The 23,063-nt window shown below is 42.9% G+C and overlaps 1 protein-coding gene across 2 annotated transcripts in view; it reads left to right on the top strand.

The window, feature by feature from the left end:
* Window positions 1–23,063, top strand: part of CDS2 (CDP-diacylglycerol synthase 2) — a 65,959-nt gene that overhangs the window by 4,989 nt on the left and 37,907 nt on the right. Inside the window, exon 1 of one of the 2 annotated variants that reach the window (XM_047771713.1) lies at window positions 20,615–20,729. The exons of the other annotated variant lie outside the window; for it this stretch is intronic. Coding sequence (XP_047627669.1) covers window positions 20,727–20,729 — 3 coding nt within the window. The 5' untranslated portion in view covers window positions 20,615–20,726. Of the gene's footprint in view, window positions 1–20,614; window positions 20,730–23,063 lie in introns of those variants that run through there. 2 annotated transcript variants of the gene reach the window in all.

Below are 23,063 nucleotides of genomic sequence, written 5' to 3'. Positions count from 1 at the left end.
TCTGCCAGTCTGGGGTGGAACCTGCGTCCTAGAGCTGTGGAGACTCCAAGGGGTCCTTATTTTATAGCAGAGGATGCCCGAAGCCCAGAGTTTTCTTGCTCAAGGTAACACAGCTGGTTAGATGCAGAGTGGTTAATAGTATGAAGGTTTTCTAATTTGTTTTCACTAATGAATATTGTCTTCGAGGACACAGATTTAATTTACAGATAGTGAAAGCTTCTGCATTGATTGACTTTGATAGGAAAAAATGCCCAAATATCACATATTTTTCTTATATGACTACAAAATCAAAAAAAATAGCAAAATCTTTTAAGTGTATGTATATATATATATATGTGTGTGTGTGTGTGTGTGTGTGTGTGTGTGTGTGTATATATATATTCACATAAAATCCCTTCTCAGTGAATGTGGAGAAGCTGAGAAATTTTTTTTTTTTTGGTAGAAAATTTGGTTAGGTCAAGTTTTCCCAGTTATTGGGAAAGTGAGGATTTATTTATTTCAAGTCCACTTCTGGGAGCAGCCACTTGGGTATCCTTGAAAGGAATTCCCAGTAAGGTGTAGGTTCTTCACTCTAGACTGCATGTAAGGCTGCTCAGAATAAATACTTTCTGGTCAGTGACTCAGTATTAGAACTGTTTGTTTTAGCAAGAATCAGTCATTCAGTATTCAACACACTTTAGGACATTCATTGAATCCAAGGTCTGCTATATACAGTCTTGGTAGTTCTGAGAGGAGGGCAGGGGTCTCTGCTCATGAGGAAAATGTTCAGGGTTCATGTCAATTTTGGCTCCAGATAATCCATTCTTTCTTCCACTGATTTGAAGAAATAATTTTCTTTTGTCAGAGCCACTTTTTTTTTTTTTTTTTTTTAATAGCTGCACCTGAGGCATATGGAAGTTCCCAGGCCAGGGTCTAATTGGAGCTGCATCTGTGACCTGTGTTGCAGCTTCTGGATCCTTAAACCACTGAGCAAGGCATGGGATCGAACTCACATCCTCATGGACATTATGTTGGGTTCTTATCCGGCTGACCCACAGCAGGAACTCTGTAGAAATCATATACTCTTGAATGTGTCTGGGAAGCTTTTGAAATAACTCTTGTAATTAATTTCACAGTGCAGATAATTGCCTTTTATGCTGTTTGAAAAAATACTGGGCATCAGTATTTCTGATTTGGGCACTCTGCTGTCTTTTCTAGGATCCACATAGGTGGATCCAGAGGTCTTGCAGAGTAACTCTTCTGCATACAGCTCCTTAACCTGCTGCCTGTGCTGTGACAGCCTCCCCTGCCTTCCTGTTGGGTTGCTGGGGGTAATAGAGTACAGCCTTTCACTTACAGACTATCTCTGGTTTGGAATAAAGATTCTGACTCTTTTTTTTTTTTTTTTGGTTTTTAGGGCCACACCCACGGCATATGGAGGTTCCCAGGCTAGGGGTCGAATTGCAGCAATAGCTGCCAGCCTGCACCATAGCCACAGCAATGCAGGATCCGGCTGCATCTGCATCACAGCTCATAGCAAGGCCAGATCCTTAAGCCACTGAGCTAGGCCAGGGATCGAATCTGAAACCTCATTGTTCCTAGTCAGATTTATTTCTGCTGTGCCACGACGAGAACTCCCAGTGACCCTGACTCTTGACTGTCATTTTGCCAGGCTCTCCTTGAAGGAATACTGATTTGTCCCTGGCCTTGGGTGGGGTTCTTGCCTTCCAAGGCTTGCTGGCCTTGGCAGGGGGTGGAGGGGGGGGCGGGGAAGTGCAGCGCCAGCCAGGGCAGACCTGGTCCCTACTGGGCAGCTCACCCTGCTAGTCCCTGATCTTTGTTCTTATGCTGTTTGCCTCAAACATGGGCATGGCATAGGGCCCACTCAGTTGAGTGACCTTTTAAAGAAAGTTAAACTTTATTATGGTTTTTTTTTTTTTGGTCTTTTTGCTATTTCTTGGGCTGCTCCTGCAGCATACGGAGGTTCCCAGGATAGGGGTCGAATCGGAGCTGTAGCCACCGGCCTACGCCAGAGCCACAGCAACGAGGGGTCCGAGCTGCGTCTGCAACCTACACCACAGCTCACGGCAGTGCCGGATCGTTAACCCACTGAGCGAGGGCAGGGACCGAACCCGCAACCTCATGGTTCCTAGTCAGATCTGTTAACCACTGAGCCACGACGGGAACTCCTATTATGTTATTTTGCCTGGACGTTTGGGGTATGTGCATGGTTGAGAATTTGAAAGGTGTAAAGTGTACACTACAAAAGCCTTCCTCATTTTCCTCCTGCCAGGTTATAGTGTTCAGGAGCACCCACTGTTGGTACAGAAGGACTTGAACTGTCCTTTTTGACTTCTTGCCCTTTGGGAGCAAGCCTTTCCTATCAGAGTCCCCATAGAGCCAGCCTGGGCTTCTCTGTGAAGACTTTGCTGGGCTTTTGAAAGGGCCCTTGAGACCTAGGATTTACTGGCAACATTCTTGAGAGGACATCTGTCACTGACCTGGATCCCTCAGTGGTTGACTCTCAGAGCCTTGTCCCCATAGTCTGTGTCCTGCTAGTCCTGTGGTTTCAGTGATATGCTCGAAATTCCTAGGTGTGTGTCCCTCAGTCAACACAAGCTTACTTTGTTTCAAGTCTGACTTTTCTCATTTTATTTATTTACTTAATTTTTTTATTACTCAATGAATTTATTACATTTATAGTTGTACAATGATCATCACAATCCAATTTTATAGGATTTCCATCCCACACCCCTAGCGCATCCCCTCACCCCACAAACTGTCTCCTTTGGAAGCCATAAATTTTTCAAAGTCTGTGAGTCAGTATCTGTTCTGCAAAGAAGTTCATTGTGTCCTTTTTTTTTTTTGGATTCCACATGTCAGTGATAGCAGTTGGTGTCTCACTGTCTGACTGAATTCACTTAGCATGATAATTTCTAAGTCCATCCATGTTGCTAAAAATGCCGGTATTTCATTCCTTTTAATGGTTGAGTAATATTCCATTGTGTATATGTACCACATCTTCCTTATCCAACCCTCTGTTGATGGATATTTAGGTTGTTTCCATGTCTTGGCTATTGCAAATAGTGCTGCAGTGAACATCAGAGTACATGTGTCTTTTCGAGTCATAGTTTTCTCTGGATAGATGCCCAGGAGTGGGATTGCTGGATCAAATGGGAGTTCTATTTTTAGTTTTCTGAGGAATCTCCATACTGTGGAAATTTACATTCCCACCAACAGTGTAACAGGGTTCCTTTTTCTTCACACCCTCTCCAGCACTTACTGTTTGTAGACTTTTTGATGATGGCCATTCTGGCCAGTGTAAGGTGGTACCTCATAGTTGTTTTGATTTGCATTTCTCTAATAATGAGTGATGTTGAACATCTTTTCATGTGTTTTTTGGCCATGTGTATGTCGTCTTTGGAGAATTGTCTGTTTAGATCTTCTGCCTGCTTTTTGATGGGGTTGTTTGTTTTTTTGGTATTGAGCTACAGAAGGTGTTTATAGATTTTGGAGATTAATCCCTTGTCAGTTGATTCATTTGCAAAGATTTTCTCCCATTCTGTGGGTTGTCTTTTTGTTTTGTTTAGGGTTTCCTTTGCTGTGCAGAAACTTTTAAGTCTAATTAGATCCCATTTGTTAATTTTCATTTTTCCTGTCATTACTGTAAGAGGTGGATCTGAGAAGATGTTGCTTTTGTTTATGTCGGAGAGTGTTTGGCCTATGTTTTCCTCTAAGAGTTTTATAATGTCTGGTCTTATATCTAGGTCTCTAATCCATTTTGAGTTGATGTTTGTGTATGGTTAGGGAGTGTTCTAATTTCATTCTTTTCCATGTGGCTGTCCAGTTTTCCCAGCAGCACTGATGGAAGAGGCTGTCTTTTCTCCATTGCATATTCTTGCCTCCTTTGTCATAGATTAGTTGGCTGTAGGTGTGTGGGTTTAATTCTGGGCTTCTATCCTGTTTCACTGATTTATATTTCTGTCTTTGTGCTAGTGCCATATGGTTTTGATGATTGTTGCTTTGTAGTATAGTCTGAAGTCCGGGAGCCTGATTCCTCCAGCTCCATTTTTCTTTTTCAGGATGTCTTTGGCTATTCTGGGTCTTTTGTGCTTCCAAACAAACTTGAAAATATTTTGCTCGAGTTCTGTGAAAAATGTCCTTGGTAATTTGATAGCGTCAAGTGGGATTTATCCCAGGGATGCAAGCATTGTTCAATACCCACAAATCCATCAGTGTGACACACCACATTAACAAACTCAAGAATAAAAACCATATGATCATCTCAATAGACACAGAAAAAGTCTTTGACAAAATCCAACACCCATTTCTGATAAAAACTCTTCAGAAAGTGGGCATAGAGGGAACCTACCTCAACATAATAAAGGCTATATGTGACAAAACCCACAGCTAACATCATTCTCAATGGTAAAAAGTTGAAAGAATTCCCGCTGAGATCAGGAACAAGACAAGGATGTCTGCTCTCGCCACTACTGTTCAACATAGTTTTGGAAGTCCTAGCCACAACAGTCAGAGAAGAAATAGAAATAAAAGGAATCCAAATTGGAAAGGAAGGAGTAAAACTATCACTATTTGTAGATGACATGATACTATACCTAGAGAACCCTAAAGACTTTACCAGAAAACTGTTAGAGCTCATCCACGAATTTGGCAAAGTTGCAGGATACAAAATTAATATGCAGAAATTGACTGCATTTCTATATACTAACAATGAAAGATCAGAAAGAGAAATTGGGGAAGCAATCCCGTTTCCCATCACATCCAAAAGAATAAAATACCTAGGAGTAAACCTACCTAAAGAGACAAAAGACCTGTACTCTGAAAACTATAAGACACTGATGAAAGAAATCAAAGATGACACAAATAGATGGAAAGACATACCATGCTCTTGGATTGGAAGAGCCAATATGATCAAAATGACTTTTCTCATTTTAGGTGGTGATTTTCCTCCTGCCTGCTCTGCTCCAGCTTAAAATTCGTTAGTCTCCATGTCTCTGCTCCCACATCCAGTCCAAGCCACAGATTCTCACCAGGTATTACCTGGATTCCTTATCTGTTGCTTTTGCATATTTTAGATAGTTCAGGGCTTGATGCCTGAACTGTTGTGAACTCTTCTAATTGAGCAACTCAGGATCTAAGCTGCGTGTTTGACCTATACTATAGTTCACACCAACACTGCATCCTTTAACCCACTGAGCAAGGCCAAGGATTGAAGCAGTGTCCTTATGGATACTAGTTGGGTTCATTACCGCTGAGTCACAACAGTGACTGGAACTCTGGCCTGGCCTTTCTTCATTTAGCTTTGAATCTTCCCCATGAGTTGCCGAAGGGAAAAAAAAAATTCTGACCTGTTTTTCAGATCTCTTAAATTTGACCCTTTAATGGCCTTGTCTCTCTCTTTCTTTCTTTCTTCTTTTTTTTTTTTTTTTTTTATTCATTTTCTTTGCCTCATCCAGAGCACATGGAAATTTTTCCTGGGCCAGGGATTGAGCCTGTGCTACAGCTATGGCAATGCCAGATCCTTAACCTGCTGTACCACAAGGGAACCTCTGGCCTTGTTTCTTAACTAGTCCCTCTTCCTGCTTGGTGCCTCTGTGACATGGATCTTGGCTCTTACCATTTCTAACCCTAGGAAATGTGCTCATTTTCTGTTACCCCTCTTGCCACCTCTCCCTATTTAAATTCTGTTTTCTCAGAATCCATTTTAGATCTTCTCCATCTCAGTACTTCATCAGGCATGTTTGTATTGTGGAAATCACAGAAATGGGTGCATATGAGGATGAAATCCATTTATAGTATCATTCAGAAATGAACATTGTTCAAATGCATATCCCTCCCGTGCATGTTGCTACACATGGTTATAATAGCTACTTTGCATGATCTGATAGCTTGCCTTTTTAAAAATTGAAGTATGGTTGATTTACAATGTTGTGTTACTTTTAGGTATACAGAAGAGTTATTCACTTCTTTTTTTCAGATTCTTTTCTATTATAGGTCGTTATAAGATATTGGATATAGTTCCCAGTTCTATTCAGTAGGTTCTTGTTGTTTATCTATTTTGTATATAATAGCGTGTATCTGTTAGTCCCAAACTTTGTTTTTATCCCTCCCCTCCTGCCTTCGCTGTTGGCAACTGTAGTTTGTTTTCTGTCAGTCTGTTTCTGTTTTGTAAATAAGTTCATTTGTATCATTTATTTATTATTATTATTTTTGTCTTTTTAGGGCTGCACCCATGGCATGTGGAGGTTCCCAGGCTAGGGGTCTAAATGGAACTGTAGCCGCCAGCCTACACCAGAGCCACAGCAATGCCAGATCTGCACCGTGTCTGCGACCTGTACCACAGCTCACGGCAACGCCAGATCCTTAACCCACTAAGTGAGGCCAGGGATAGAACCTGAAACCTCATGGTTCCTGGTCGGATTCTTTAACCAATGAGCCATAACAGGAACTCCTGTGTCATTTTTTTAGATTTTACATGTAAGTGATATTTTTCTTTCTCTGACTTACTTCATTTAGTATGATAATGTCTAGTTCCATCCATGTTGCTGCAAATGGCATTTTATCATTTTGAATGGCTGAGTAATATTCCATTTATAGATATACCACCTTTTCTTTATCCATTCATCTGTCAGTGGGTACTTAGATTGCTTCTATGTCTTGGCTATTGTAAATAGTGCTGTAGCGAACACTGGGGTACCTGTATCTTTTTGAATTAGAGCTTTTGTCTTTTCCAGAGATACATTGAAGAGTGGGATTGCTGGATCATATGGTAGTTCTATTTTTAGTTTTTTAAGGAAGCACCATACTGTCCTCCATAGTGGTTGCACTAATTTACATTCCTACTAACAATGTAGGAGTGTTCCTTTTTTCTCCACACACTCTTCAGCATTTATTGTTTGTAGACTTTTTTTTTTTTTTTTTTTTTTAATTTCCCCTTTTTCAGACCACACCTGTGGCATATGGAAGTTCCCAGTCTAGGGGTCAGATTGGAACTGCAGCTGGGGTTTGTGTCATGGCCACAGCAATGTGGGATCTGAGCCAGATCTGTGAACTTTGCTGTGTCTTGCAGCAATGCTGAACCCTTAACCAACTGAGTGAGGCCAGGGGTCGAACCTACATCCTCAGAGATGCATTGGGTCCTTAACCCACTGAGCCACAAAGGGAACTCCTGCCCATTTTTTGATTGGGTTGTTTGCTTTTTTGGTATTGAGCTGTTTGAGTATTTTGGAGATTAAACTCTAGTTTCTTGCATCCTTTGCAACTATTTTCTCCCATTCATAGGTAATCTTTTCATTTTGCTTATGGTTTGCTTTGCTATGAAAAAGCTTATAAGTTTGATTAGGTCCCATTTGTTTATTTTTACTTTTATTTCGGTTGCCTGGGGAGACTGACCTAAGAATGTATTGCTACAATTTGTGTCAGAGAATGTTTTGCCTATGTTCTCTATTAAATTACCCATGACATTTTCCACAGAACTAGAATAAATAATCCTAAAATTTATATGGAACCACACAAGACCAGAACTGCCAAAGGAAACCTGGGCAAAAAGAAGGAAGCTGGAGGTATAACCCTTCCAGACATCAGATAGTACTACAATGTTACTATAATCAAAAGAGCATGGTACTGAGTTCCTGCCATGGCACAGTTGGTTAAGAACCTAACTAACTACAGTGGCTTGGGTTGCTGCAGAAGCAGAGGTTTGCTCCCTAGCCAAGTACAATAGGTTAAAAGATCCAGTGTTGCTGCACCTATGGCATAGTTTGCAGCTGCAGCTCAGATTCAATCCCTGGCCCAGGAACTTCCATGTGTCTTGGGTGGTGCCATAAACAAACAAAAAAACCCAGAGTGGTACTGGCACAAAAACAGACATATGGATCAATGGAACAGAATAAAGAACCCAGAAAAAACCCCACACCCCTACAGTCAGTTAATCTTCAACAAAAAACAAGAATGTACAATAGAGAAAAGACAGTCTCTTCATCTTCAGCAAGTGGTGCTGGGAAAGCTGGACAGCTCCATGTAAGTCAGTGAAGTTAGAACACTCCACACAAAAATAAACCCAAAATGGCAAAAACTTTAATATAAGACATGACACCATAAAACTCCTAGGTGATAGCTTACCTTTTTATGCTGTCAGAAGCATTTTCCCACATTGTTAAGGTTCATAAAGATTCTTTGCAAACCAGTATTTCAAACTTTTTTTTTTTATTATGGAAGAAATAGAAAAAAAAAAAAAGATATTCATTATAAAAGCACCAAAGAGGTTACCACCATAATTCTGTCACTCAGATAACCACACTGTTAACTTTTCTTTTTATACACACTGCATATTTCTGTACTATGTGTACTGTTAACTGCCCCCACTCCCTTTTTTTGTTTTTTAAAATGCCACATCTGTGGCATATGGAAGTTTCCGGGTTAGGGCTGGGATTGGAGCTGCAGCTGCTGGCCTACACCACAGCCACAGTGATGTGGGATCTGAGCTGAACCTGTAACTTATACATCAGCTTGTGGCAATGCCGGATCCTTAACCCACTGAGTGAGGTCAGGGATCAAACCTGAATCCTCATGGATACTAGTTGGGTTCATGGATACTAGTTGGGTTCATAACCCGCTGAGCCACAATGGGAACTCCCTAAAACCCTTTTTTTGGCTGTCCTGTGGCACATGGAGTTTCTGGGCCAGGGATTAGATCCAGGCCACAGTTGCAGCTTACACCACAGCTATGGTAACACAGGATCTTTAACCCACTGTGCCAGGTCGGGGATCGAACCTTCATCCCAGCTTTCCAGAGACCAATCCTGTTGTGCCACAGCAGGAACTTTGCATTTTTTTAACGTAAGAATATGCCTTAAACATTGTTCAGATCTTTAAACATTTTAACCCATTATCATTTTTAATGATTGTATGTTGTTTCATTTCATTAACTTATTGAACCAGTCAGGCATTTAAATTGTTTTTAAGTTTTTTGCTGTTGAAAGCAAGTTGTAGGAAACACCACTGTTTTAAAAAATGGGAAAATGAAATCTTTCTGCACATGCATATCCTTAGATCTATGTTTAGAACTGCCACCTCAAAAGGGGATGTACATTGTTTAAGCTTTTGATACAGATAATATATTTTATTCCTGCAATAAATTTGTAGTCACCACAAGTGCATGAAAGTATTTGACCTTGGGGTCTCTCCCCAGAAAGGAATACTGTTTCTTGGTCTTTTTTTTTTTTTTTCTTTTTTTGGCCACACCTGCAGCATATGGAAGTTCCCAGGCTAGGGGTCGAATTGGAGCTGCCACTGCCGGCCTCCACCACAGCCACGGCAACTTGGGATCCGAGCCTCATCTGTGACTTACATCACAGCTTACAGCAACTCTGGATCTCCAACCCACTGAATGAGGCCAGGGATTGAACCCATATCCTCATGGATACTAGTCAGATTCGTTTCCACTGTGCCACAATGGGAACTCCCAACATCTTTCTTGATATTAAGAGAGACGTTTTGGCCCAGTGGTTATAAGCACAGAGTCTGGAGTTGGACCGATTAGTTTATAACATGGCTCTACCATTAATTTGCTTGAGTTTTCTCATTTGAACAATGGGCTTAGAATGGAGTTGTTCTGAGGCATTATTATGCCTTTCCTCTATAAACTTTACCGAGTAGTTGATTAGAAGTTTCTTTTAATAGAATAATTGGAAAAGGGATGCTAGAGTATTAATATTTTCACACCTTTTTGGATTAATTAGAATGAGGCAATAACCAGAATTCCCTTGTGGCTCAGTGGGTTAAGGCTCTGATGTCACTACTGTGGCTGTGGTTACAGCTGTGGTGCAGGTTTGATCCTTGGCCTGGGAACTTCCACATGCTGTGACCACGGCTTAAAAAAAAAAAAAAGAGAAAGAAAGAAAAGAAAAACAATGAGACAGTAACCATAAATGCTACTACCATCACAGACAACCAGATATTGTGTATTTTTTTTTCTTTTTTTGTCTTTCTGCCTTTTCTAGGGCTGCTTCCGTGGAATGTGGAGGTTCCTGGGCTAGGGGTCTAATCGGAGCTGTAGCTGCCAGCCTACACCAGAGCCACAGCAACTCGGGATCCGAGCCTCGTCTGCGACCTACACCACAGCTTATAGCAACGCTGGATCTTTAATCCACTGAGCAAGGCCAGGGTTGGAACCCGCAACCTCATGGTTCCTAGTCGGATTTGTTTCCGCTGTGCCATGACAGGAACTCCAGAGACCTTACAACCTTGTTGTTCCACTCCTAGGTGAAATCTGTACATAGGGTCACTAAAAGACAAGGTCTAGAATATTAAAAGCAGTGTCCTTTGTTGTAGCCCCACACTGCAAACAACCCAAACTCTGAATTATGCTGCTATAAACATGGGTGTACAGGACTTATCTAATGGCACAGTGGGTTAAGGTTCTGGTGTTGTCACTGCGGAAGCTTGGGTCAGTCCCTAGCTTGGGAACTTCCACATGCTGTGGGTGCAGCCAAAATACCCCAAAAAACATGGGTTTACGAATACCTGTTGGAGTTTCTGCTTTCAATTCTCAGGCAATATATTCTGAAGTGGAATTGCTGGGTCATAGGTATGTCTGTGTTTAATTTTTTGAGGATCCTCCATATTTGTGTATTCTTATATTTTATAAATCTCAGTTTTAATTTCTAATAATGGCAAATGTTGGTAGATAGGACCTACCTAAACAACTATTAAGAATAATTAAGAATGTGTGCAGCAACATGGATGGAACTAGAGACTCTCATACTGAGTGAAGTCAGTCAGAAAGAGAAAGACAAATACCATATGATGTCACTTATATCTGGAATCTTATATGTGGCACAAATGAACCTTTCTGCAGAAAAAAAAATCATGGACTTGGAGAATAGATTTGTGGTTGCCAAGGGGGAGGGGGAGGGATTGGGATGGACTGGGAGCTTGGGGTCGATAGATGCAGACTATTGCCTTTGGAATGGATTAGCAATGAGATGCTGCTGTGTAGCACTGGGAACTATGTCTAGTCACTTATGATGGAAGCTGATAATGTGAGAAAAAAGAATGTGTACATATATGTGTAACTGGGTCACCATGCTGTATAGTAGAAAAAGAAAATTGTATTGGGGAAATAACAAAAATTTTTAAAAAATGTGAAGAGGTTCTAAGATAAAAAATTTTAAGAACTGCTCTTTAATGAATAAATTACTCACCAGGGAAGGGAATGGCTGAAACAGTCATTGTTGATGGGTGTGGATGAATTGGGTGATGACTGGGGTGACACACTCTTTTGCCCTTAAGAGTCTTAGTTTGGAGGATACGTTATAGGTCACTCACTTGATGAGGTTCACATCAGGTGGGTCATCAGACTGGGCAATCAGGTTATCTTTGTTTTGGTCCTGCTGTAGGTCTTCCTGAACTGGCAAGCTTTCACCTTCCTATGGACCATGGTGGGCCGTGCTTTGGGATGAAAAACTGCGGGATGAAGCTTTGTTTTTTTCTTGGCTGCTGCATTAAATTGTTCTTCATGTGATGCTATATGATCTCTGTTAGGCCATTTTTTAAAAGGAAAGCTTTTTATCCTGACAAGGCGTGTGCTGCCAGTATGACTCTCAAAATATCAGTACCTTTGGACACCACACATCTCTTTTGGAACCCAATGTGCTATTCAAAATGTGTAGTGATTCTGATGTTCTCCCAGTGTTGTTTGAAATGTAACTCAAAAATTTCCCCAGTGCATTGTTCTGTTAAAAATGCTGAATGGGGAGTTCTCTTGTGCAGCAGTGGGTTCAGGATCCAGCGTTGTCACAGTAGCTGCTGCTGAAGCTTAGCTTTGATCCTTGGCCTGGGAACTTCCACAGGCCGTGAGTACAACCAAAAATAATAATAATAAAAAAAAGAAATTCCCTTCCTACTAGGATCCATGACGATGCGGGTTTGATCGATCCCTGGCCTCGCTCAGTTGGTTAAGGATCCTGTGTTGCTGTGAACTGTGGTGTAGGTCGCAGATGCAGCATTGGATCTCAGGTTGCTGTGGCTGTGGTGTAGGCCCACAGCTGCAGCTCCAATCCAACCCCTCCCCTGGGAACTTCCATATGCTGTGGGTGTGGCCCTAAAAAAAAAAAAAATTCTGAATGGATCTTTGGGACTAAATACACGTTTCCCCCCTCTATAAACATTGACTGAAAATATCATGAGGAGGATCATGTGCATTCTGTGAAGCATGTGTATTAATCCATCTATGTATTTCCAGGAAAACATGAGCTGGGGAGGGTTTGCAGGGTTTTCTTGCTTGATCCAGTCTCCTCTTCTGGCTTGCAGAGCTCATCACTTCCTCCCATGGCAGGCAGCACAGAGCTCTGTCCAGTCACCAGGCGTTGTGTGTGGCTCATCGTTCACATGGCCTTTTGATGTCCAGTAGTCTTCTCATTGGGTCTGGCAACGATGCATGAGAGGGTTATTATCTTTTTGTCCTCCCTTGCCCCTTCAAGTATAGTTGTAGAAGAGGGTCAGGATGAAGATGAGTATAAGAAGCTTCCCTATTCAGACGAGGAGAGACTGTGGGGAGTCACAGGAGTCTTGGCTCACATCTCCTGAGTGGAAATTGGCCTGACCTCTGTGCTTGGATTTCATTAAATGCTGCCTGATAGGCCTCACTTAAAATTGAGTGGTGGGGAGCAGAACCCCCCCATGGCTTATCCACCCCCTCATGTCAGACCTCAGTCCAGAGCTCCTCCATGGTCGCATAGGGCAGAGGACTCCTGTTTTGCCTGGAGCCTTTCTTCTTCTTCTCCTTCTCTTCCCCCTCCTCTTCCCTTTCCTCCTCTCCCTTCCTCTTCCAACCCCTCCTCCTCCATTTATTTCTTTATGTATTTTTATTTGGGGCCATACCCATAGCATGCAGCAGGTCCCAGGACAGGCTTCGAACCTGAGCCATAGAAGGGACAATGCCAAATCTTTATCCATTAGGCCACCACAGAACTCCCTTTTCATCTAAATATTCTTTTTTTCTTTTTTTTCTTTTGTCTTTTCTAAGGCTGAACCCACAGCATATGGAGGTTCCCAGGCTAGGGGTCCAATTGGAGCTGTAGCCGCTGGCCTATGCCAGAGTCACAGCAATGCAGGATCCGAGCTGCATCTTCGCCAGATCCTTAACCCACTGAGCAAGGCCAGGGTTGGAACCCGCAACCTCATGGTTCCTAGTCGGATTCATTAACCACTGCACCACAACGGGAACTCCCCTAAATATACTCTTGACTGCATTTTTTTCCTTCCTATTTTATTCCATCTGTCTTAGCTCTTCAGTCTCTTTTGTCATCTAGAAATTTTGTTGAAAACCCATGCACTGATGATCTCTGTCCTCTAGTATTTCTGTCCAAAGCCATGGTTTTATTCCTTACCATACTCATTGACATTCATTTCAGTGGGATATTGAGGTCAAAAGTCAATGGCTCAGTCCATCCTCCTGAACAGGAAGTTTGGAGGGACCAAGCTGATCTTACAGCATTAGAAGCAGGTAGTTGCAACACTGTTGTTGTTGTTTTCTGTGTGTGGCAAGGGATACAAGTGGTTCCTCTTGGTTGATGAAAACTGTGAATTCTGGGCTTCTGCTCTTGGTAAGCAAGAGGTGCCTGCGATGGGTCGGAGCCGGTTAATGGAGGAGAGGAGGCAGGGAAGGAGGCCAGTCAAGGAGAGTGTCATATGCTACTGAGGTCTGAGAGAACAAGTTTTTGGCAAGAAAAAAAAGGTCTGTGTCAAGTACCATGGAGATGTCAAGTAGAGTAGGAAGTAAACATGGTTTATCCTCTGCCCCTATATTTCCCCACAATGACTCAAACATCATTTTATGAAAGACGGTGTCTCAGAAAGTGATGGGACCTAAGGGTTTTTTTGGAACAGTAAACCTTTATACATATATTTGTTAACTTATGGACTTGCTAAGCTCTTTCTTATGCTATTTTTAATCTCTATATATTATTTCCTTGAACATTATTGCAAAATCTCAGGCTTCTGTGCCAAGACTTATCCCTTGCCCTGTTTAACTTCAGGTGACCCAAAACCAAAAACGGTTAAATAAGATGGAGATACATTACCCTCACATAAGAGAAGGCTAGAGGTCAGCATTCCAGCAGCTTCATAGTGCCAAGGACTCAGGTTCCTTCTCTTGCTGTTCCACCATCCTGAGTCTGTGACTTTTACCTCTAATACAAGATGGTTGCTGGAATTCTAGCTGTCATAGCCTATTTCAGAAAGCAGGAAGAAGGGCAGGAGAAGAAGAGGCCTGCTCCTTTCCTGTAAGGACATTTCCTAGAAAATGCACTGTTTCTGCTTACAGCTCTTTGATCAGACTCTGTCACATGTCCTTGCCCGGTTGCATCTTAAGTTGGGAAATGACCATGTTCTTGGCTAAGCACTAGGATTCCTATTATAATAGTTCAAAAAAAAAGAATAGATGTTGGTGCAACCAGTGATCTCCAAGCATTTCCAGAGGCCTGAAGATGCCTATTGAAAATTGGCAGGAGATCTGGAAGGCAGTGAGAAAGAAAAGGTGGGGGAAAATGAGGGCAGAGAGTAGAGGAGACCAGTGGTGGCCAAGAGTCTCCTGCAGTGATGGCAGGCAGCTGATTGATTAACAGTGAGGCAGCAAGGAAAGGGAGGCTGTTTTGCAGGTTTGGGATGAGGAAGAAGGGGCTGAGGGGCCAGTGCAGGCAGTGAGAGAACCTTGAGGCACAGGCCTTCAGCATCTTTGTATGGTGTGTGGTACACAAATGTTTGGCGAACAAAGGAATAATATGTAGAAAAGTCCCTGCATCTTAGTACTTCCCAGGAGGCATATCCAGTACCACTTTTCTAACGAGAGAGGAACAACCAGGCCCAGTTCCCCCATCCCTCATCATCTAATTTATATCTTTTGATCTCTCAGTAGAATGGCGCAGTGATGACCTCAAATTCTTACAGAATTGTGTGGTAATAGCCAGAAATGGTGCAGCTTTAACAAGACGACTTTGGAGAAGAGTTATTGTTCATGCGCCCCCTTCCTGCTATTGTAGCAGAAATGTGTGTTTCTTAGATGCTGGACCAGTAACTTGCTGGGGGTGGCATGGCTTCTGGCAGGTCTGGCATGGAAACCCAAGTGTCCTGCTCAAAGGGCCTAAAGAGGATGTGCAATGAGGCAGTTATCTTTGAGAAACAAATCAGTAATTAGTAAATGCATTCTTCAAATAAGAGGTCCTTGGGGGAAAAGTAACTAACAGATAAAGTTGAGAAATAGTGTCGTCATGTTACCTGTGGAGACTGGCTGGATCGCCTTCTCATTGCCTCTGGTCATTTTTTGCCATGGGTTAAACTCCCAGGATATAAACCTTCTCTATTCCCTTCTATTGCAGGTTTGTGGTGCCTCTCACATTAAGTGTGAGGGTGTTTGTAGAAGCCCAGGGACCTCCTTCATTGCTGGTTTTTGGCTACTTTGAATGAAATCTCCCACCACTGTCCTGTCTGCGCTGTGTTTGGGCTGATGTCTGTCCCCTCCTATATGGTTTTGGGAGAGGGAAGCAATGGCCGCGTAAGCTTTGTTCTTTTACAGGAGTGTCAGCCAAATACCCAGTTTTCTCTTGAACAGTTGCCATTTCTGTCTCCTGACTGTTCCACAGAATTCTCTGTGCAGAGACTTTTCAATTTGCACATAGTAGTCTGTTGAAAAGGTGCCTCTGGGAGCAGCTGTTTTGAGAACTGACAAAAGAGCCATTTCCTCCACAGCTATAGCCTCTCCTGGGGACTTTTCATCAGAGACAGTGACATCTTATCATTCTGGAGAGTCTTGCTTGAGTCTGGGGAGCTGTGGTTAGACTTCTTGTTTCCTAATCTCAGGGCACAGCTATGCGGATGATGGGGTTTGGCATCCCAACATCATCTTCTATTTCTCATTAGTCTTAAGGTATCCAAAACACTGCAGTGATTCACCATCTGAAGTTGAAGAAACAACGATTTTAGTGCCCTGGGGATCAAAAAGGGGATAGAAAACCAGGATGGTTTGAGATTTTTTTTTTTTTCCCCCAGGGCCTTTCCTTTTCAGGGAAATTTGCTTAGGACTCCAGCTTTTGTCCTCCACTAATCTCTGTTGGCTTTGATGGGTTCAGCACAGGTGACGTGGTTGTGGAAGCTGATCTTAGGGCTGGTTCTTCCAGTTGCTTTGAAGACTCTTTGCCTGGTGTGTTCATCTGTGTGTGACTCCAGGGCATACTCATCGTTCTGAGGTGTCTAGCACTGCCTGGGTGGGGCAGAGGAAAGGCCGTGGTACAGGGGTGGTGACATTTGAGCAGGAGGATCAGGAATGTGCCTGGAAGGATGGATGGAGAATGTGTCAGGGATCTCAGAGTGCAATAGGGAGGCCCTAAGGCCCTGCCAGAGAGTTTGGGAGAAGCCAGTGATGGTGTTTTTTTTTTTTAGCACAGAGGAGTGAGAGGCTTAGGTATATCCATTTTGTACTTTTAAAATTATGGGAACCAATACTCATTTTGTGGAAAATGTCGAGATGATAGTATAAAAAATGTAAATTACCGGAATTCCCGTCATGGCACAGTGGTTAGCAAATCCGACTAGGAACCATGAGGTTGCAGGTTCCAACCCTGGCCTTGCTCAGTGAGTTAAGGATCCGGCGTTGCCGTGAGCTGTGGTGTAGGTCACAGACGCTGCTCGGATCCCGAGTTGCTGTGGCTCTGGTGTAGGCCGGTGGCAACAGCTCCAATTAGACCCCTAACCTGGGAACCTCCATATGCCTCGTTGAGCAGCCCAAGAAATGGCAAAAAGACAAAAAAAAAAAAGAAAGTAAATTGCCTCAATTTCACTACCCAGCATATAACTGCTGTTAACATTTTCATCATGTCCTGCTGATCTTTTTCTTATGGTTTTTATTAAAAAAGGCTCTGCCTGGCATCTCTCCCTGTCTTTGTTAAATAGATCATGGCAGAATCTTCTGTTGCTGGACGGATAGCTTGTTTCTTCCTATAACTAATGCTGTGGTAAGCATCCTTATAAATTATGTGTTTCTCTAGATATTCACTTAGGGTAGTGGCTCAATATGGAATGACTTAGAGAAGATGTGAACCATTTAAAGGCTTTTTGTACATATTTCCAAATTGCCTCTCAGAAGTAATTTTCATTCCTTGAGTACCATATGAGTACTGGTTTTTGACAACTGTGGTCCACAGAGACTGTTCTTTTAATCTATTCATTCAGTCTGATGTGAGAAAAATTGTTTGTCATGGCCATTTTATTTTTTGTGTCATTGATGACTAATGAAGTTAAATAAGTATACCGGTTATTTGTATTGGGCACATTGCTTTCTCTTTTTGCTGATTTTTCTATTGGCATGTTTACATTTTTTATACTGATTATTAGAGGGTGTTTTAAAATTATTATTATTAAAGAAGTTGAAAGAGCTAAACTGTGGTATTCCTAAAGGATTTTTAGAAATGGTTATGCATTTTTCACAGACCTGCCACTGTGATAGCCTGGTAGGGGTTTGAGGTAGTGGGACTGCTTAGTAGGCTGTGATTAAAGGCCTGACCATGCAGTGACCAGCTGGCTACTTGTATACATTTCTGGAAGTGGGCTTTCTGGATTATCAGAAGCTTTGGCTCCTGCTTCACCAGGATAAACAAAAAGGCCTGAAATTCAGATTAGACTTTGAACCCTATTGGACTGAATCTGAGTTCCATGCTCTTTGCCTTAGTCTTCTGCCTCCCTGACTTCCTGGTACCCCTGGTCACTTTTCTTCCCCAGTGTGGCCAAATTGTCCCCAACGCAGGAAGACCATGTGTGTCTCAGGGTGGGCTCACAGGGCCATGGGGAGCAGTGGGGGAGCTTTTGCCTCACTCTGCACAAGTCTCAGAGGAGGTGAGAGAGGACCTGGTGACAGTGGCCCCTGAGTTCCTGGGAGCATCTCTGGTGGCATGGGTCCTGCAGGCTGCAACCAGCCTGGAGGCTGCACTGGTATGAGGCCTGGGGGCACAGCACTCTTGTCCCCTGAGGCCCAGCTTAGCCCCAGCCTCCTCTGTGGGACCCTCTTGACTCTTTCACTCCATTTCTTCATCTCCCTCCCTTCTCTAGGCTTCTGTGGAAATTGTCCAAATCCTGGTTGGGTGCTCTCTCCTCAGCAGATGAAGTCTCTGGAGCTGGGCTCCTTGTCTTGGATTTCTGTAGTTCCCATGAGATGCTGTACAGTCATGTTAATCCATTATGGGGGTTCCTGGCTGTCTGGCAAAATGGACTGCCCCAGCGGTAATAAAGAAAGCAGAGCCCGAAGGCACAACTTTCCTCTGTGACTTGGTTATAAACTCCTGGTAGCTGTCAGACTTAGCTGTTCCTAGACATCAAGTGGTCAGGAGGTTGAGTGGTGCTAAGTCAGCTATAGAGATTAGCAACTGGCCCAGCAGTCTGATCCAGGCCTGTGGTTTCAGGAGGAATTTGTTGAGCTTAGTGACTATAGTTGTGGAACAAAAAGAAAACATTGGCAGGTCAGTGTTTCTTTTTAGTATTCAAAGACCATGCCGCATTAACATATAATGTGCCTAGTTGAAAAACATTTAGAATTTATGAAAGGAAAAAGACAGTAGAACTAAGTGGTTCTGATGCACAAAGTTTGGACATGCTGCAGAATATCAACTAAAAATGCAAATGCATAAGAAGGCTAAACTAAAAATTACTATTGTGAGGGAGGAGGAAAATTTCCCCCTCTATTCCTCTTGAGTTCTTGTGGCTGGACTGATAGTGAAGACAGATTCATAGAAAAAGAAACACATTTTAATTCATGAGCATGGAGGTCCCATAGAAAGAGGACCTAAGAAGTGGCCAACATAGGCAGCTCTTATACTTTTTAGACAAACAGTTTGGAAAGAGTTGATATGTCAGAGCACCTTAGGTTTTGGGTGTCCAATTAGTGAAGAATCTCAATAGAGTTTGGGCTTGGGGTCGTAAATTAAAAAAGTAATGAGGTGTTTTTTACAGGCTTCACAGCCTGAATTCCCCATCTCTGGCTCTGAGGGTGTCCTCCCTCCAGATGCAGGAGTGCACCTTTCACATGAGAGGTTTATTTTCTGCCTTTTAAAAAATAACCTTTTATTTAATTTTTTTGTTTTGTCTTTTTAGGGCTGCACCTATGGTATGTGGAATTTCCCAGGCCAGGGGTCGAATTGGAGCTGCAGCTGCTGGCCTACACCACAGCCATAGCAACACCAGACGCGAGCTGTGTCTGTGACCTACACCAGAGCTCACAGCAGTACCAGATCCTTAACCCACTGAATGAGGCTGGGGATCAAACCCTCATTGTCATGGATACCAGTCAGGTTTGTTACTGCTGAGCCACGATGGGAACTCCACATTGGTGGTTTCTTAAGTAACTTTAATTCAAAATAATCAATGTCCTTGTGGCATATTTTGGGTTAGCCTGCCCTGAGCCCCAACAGTAGCAGGCAGATGTCACCAGTAGCTTGGGCTGTGTGAACACAGCTCCCACTCTCCATATATCAAAGCACTGTGGTAACTTGGATTTCCTACCCTACCTGTGGAAGCCTCTGGGTAGATTTCTTCCCGCCTCACATCTTTCTCAGGCTTCAGAATACCTACTCGGAGGGCCTTAGTACTGAGCTGTCCTATTGTCTTCCTGGAGTCAGTGCTCTGAGAACAGCTGGGGCAGATGTTTACAGCCTGTGCCCCGACATCCTTGAGCGGGCACTGAGCCTGAGGACCCTCTCGGGCTGTGCACAGTTCACTGGCTCTGTCTATTCTTGGCTCAGGCTTCCTTCAACCTTCTGAGTTGTCTACACCTGATAGAGTTCTCTGGGGGAGAGGCAGCCTGGAAATGCATTGAGGGCAGCTACACCAAAGAGCAGTGGAGATTCAGGGTGTTAAAAACAAGACAGTAGGCTCAAAATGGAGTCACTTAAGCTCCACATCATCAAACCAAGATTTAATTACAGTTTGGCTCTCCCAGAAATGGAATCTTTTTTTAGGGGGAGGGGGGTCCACATTCGTGGCATATGGAAGTTCCCAGGCAATGCAGGGTCCTTAACTGGCGCTGCCACAGAGACAAGGCTGGATCCCTAACCTGCTGCACCACAGAAATGGAATCCTTAACCAGTCAGGAGTCACCTAATCAGCACTATTTGTAAGCCGCCTGATGGACCCCTGCTATCCTTTGAAGCAAAGTAATTTTGCAATAACAAATCTACTTTTTTGCTAGTGTAACTTCCTGTTTCCACTCCTTTCTGTCTATAAAATTCTTTCATTTTGTGCAGCTCCTGGGTGCTCATTTCTGTCTGCTAGATTGGATGCTATCTGATTCATGATCATTGAATAAAACTAGTAAGATCTTTAAAATGTATTTAGTTTTGAATTTTGTTTTTTAACAAAGGAAACAGAATTTAAGCCTCTTGTTGCAGAGGTGCATAATTTCTGATTTGCTTTCAAATGGCTTTAAAAGAAAGCCATTTTTATTTTTACTTTTTAATTTTTTTTTAAGAAAGCCAATTTTAAATTGATAAAGCAGACAAGTTTTGATTATTTAGAAATTTCTCTATGGATTAGCAAGATTTTCCTGGACATCAGGTAACAGAGGTGTTAGAGTTTATTCTGTCTGTTCATCAGCCTTTAACCCCTCAACCTTCAACTGAGATGGAGTTAGATAGAGGTGACAGTGTGAAGACTGAGTGGCCACCACTGTTGTGTTTGTTATTAAGATGGTGAGTACTTGCTTTTTTGGTTGGTGCATCTGTCTGTCTGTGCTTGGAGCAGAAACTAGCTTGGAGCAGAAACTAGCTTGGCAGAGAGCTCAGCTCCTGGAAGCCCAGGCTGCAGGAGGCAGGTATTTCCTCTTTGCAGGAATGTATGGAGGGGAAGGCAGTCAGCGGCTGCCTGAGATGTCTTCTCAGTTCTACTCCTACCTCTTGTTTCCTTGTTTGATGGCTCATCCTTATGACATGCTTAAGAATTTCACATTCCTTCCACATAGAACCTGCAAATCTGTGTAAACATGGTATGATGGGGACATTTTTGCAAAGTGGCTGGTTATTTTTATTTATTTATTTATTTTTAGGGCCACACCCTTGGTATATGGAAGTTCCCAGGCTAGGGCTCGAATTAGAGCTGTTGCTGCCAGCCTAAGCCACAGCAACACGGGATCCAAGCTGCATCTGTGACCTACACCACAGCTTGCAGCAACTCGGGCTCCGTGAGTGAGACCAGGGCTCCACCCTGCCTCCTCATGGATACTAGTCAGGTTCTTAACCCACTGAGCCACAACGGGAACTTCTGTGGTGTGATGTTTATGCCTGCCGTTTTAACCTACAGACTCAGAAGTGGAGAACTCCTTAGTTATTCCTTATACTGTCTTCTTTCTTTCTTTTCCTCCCTTTGTACAGAAACATTTATTGCGACATTCTATGGACCAGGCAGTGTTATAGGCCATGGGGATATAGCAATAAATAAACAATGTGCCTTCCACATGGAGTTTATGTTCCATAACAGACCAAATGTGTAACAATTTCAGGTGGTAATGATCTTGAAGAGTAAAGCCGATGTTTCTTAGTATAAGAGAGCATTTCAAAGTGTTAGCGTTGGAAGGGACCTTCCAGCATGCAGTCCAGTTGACTCAAAGAATGATGTGGTCCGATTCTGTTGGAGTATTTCCCATTATTCAAGGGAAATAAGTGGAAATATGCACATTTATATTCCTTAGTGGAAATAAGTGGAAATGTGCACATATACATTCTTTAGGGCAAGACTGAACCATTTTTGGCTTAAAAGGTTTTAGTCTGCCTACTTGTTCGTTATTCCGGGCAACACATTAGTTTGCTGTCTGGAAATAGAGTCCATCACCACCCTGGGTTTTATGGATGGCCCTCCTCAAATATTAATCTTTGGGAAGGACCAAACATGTAGTCCTTTTAGTCCTTAGTTGCCATTGTGTGACTGTAGCTCTGGAGTTGTCTTTCCTGCACAAATGATGGTAGCCATTATTTTAGGCCTTCCAGATGAAGGTTGATGAATGTGAATAAAATTAATTGAGTTAAAAAAAAAAAAAAAACACCCTGCAGGAGCTCCTGTGTGGCTCAGCAGTAATGAACCCGACTAGTATCCATGAGCATGCGGGTACGATCCCTGGCCTTGCTCAGCGGGTTAAGGATCTGGCGTTGCCGTGAGCTATGGTGTAGGTTGCAGATTCAGCTCAGATCTCATGTGGCTGTGGCTGTGGCTGTGGCATAGGCTGTTGGCTACAGCTTCGATTCATCCCCTAGCCTGGGAACTTCCCTATGCTGCGGGTTCAGCCCTAAAAAAAGACAAAACAAGCAAACAAATAAACAAAACACCTTGAGCTTTTACCATATTCTAGGCAAGGAGCTCACAAGCAGAGATGAATAGGGCAGTCCTTACTGTTAATGAGCTTGGTACCCAAGACACTTCTTGTATCTATCAGCCTAAGTGCTTCTGCCTTTCCCTATAAGTGAACCAGAAGGAAGGAGGCCTCAGAGAGAGCTTTTTTTTTTCCCTTTTAAAGCAATGCTCTCATTTCCTGTTTACACCAGCACCACAACCCACTTGGGAAATGGCTGCAGGGACTGTGGGAGGATGGGCGGTGATTGAGATAGAATATGAGAGATAGGATGTGATCTACTCAGCCTCTGGCCACCTTTGGATTGAAAAGAAAAAAAGAATGGAGGAGGGGGATGCCTGGGAGCTGGGCAGATCCTTGTCTGCCCAGGCTGTGGTCTTGCACAGGGGTTTGCCCTTCTGCTTTCTTGGCCCTGTTTTCAGCTTGTGAGAGAATGGTTGTCTGTGTAGATGTTTATCACGTGCTCTGAGGATGCTTATCAAATCGGGTGGCTTGGGGTGAGGCCTAGGACCCTGGAATTAACTTGCTTAAAGACAGGTAACACCTGATGATAATCTTCAGGCTTGTTTCTTCGAGGTGTTTACTTAGTTTTTTAATCCCAGGCCCCCTGATGTCTTAACAGTAACATCAGTCACAGTATCTTTGCAATACTTCTCTATTTCCTTTTACCACTTCTTGCCTCAAG

Source organism: Phacochoerus africanus, chromosome 3 (assembly GCF_016906955.1).
Source record: "Phacochoerus africanus isolate WHEZ1 chromosome 3, ROS_Pafr_v1, whole genome shotgun sequence".
NCBI lineage: Eukaryota > Metazoa > Chordata > Mammalia > Artiodactyla > Suidae > Phacochoerus > Phacochoerus africanus.
The sequence above is the reverse complement of the archived record's forward strand: the minus strand, read 5'-3'. Positions and strand labels throughout refer to the sequence as shown.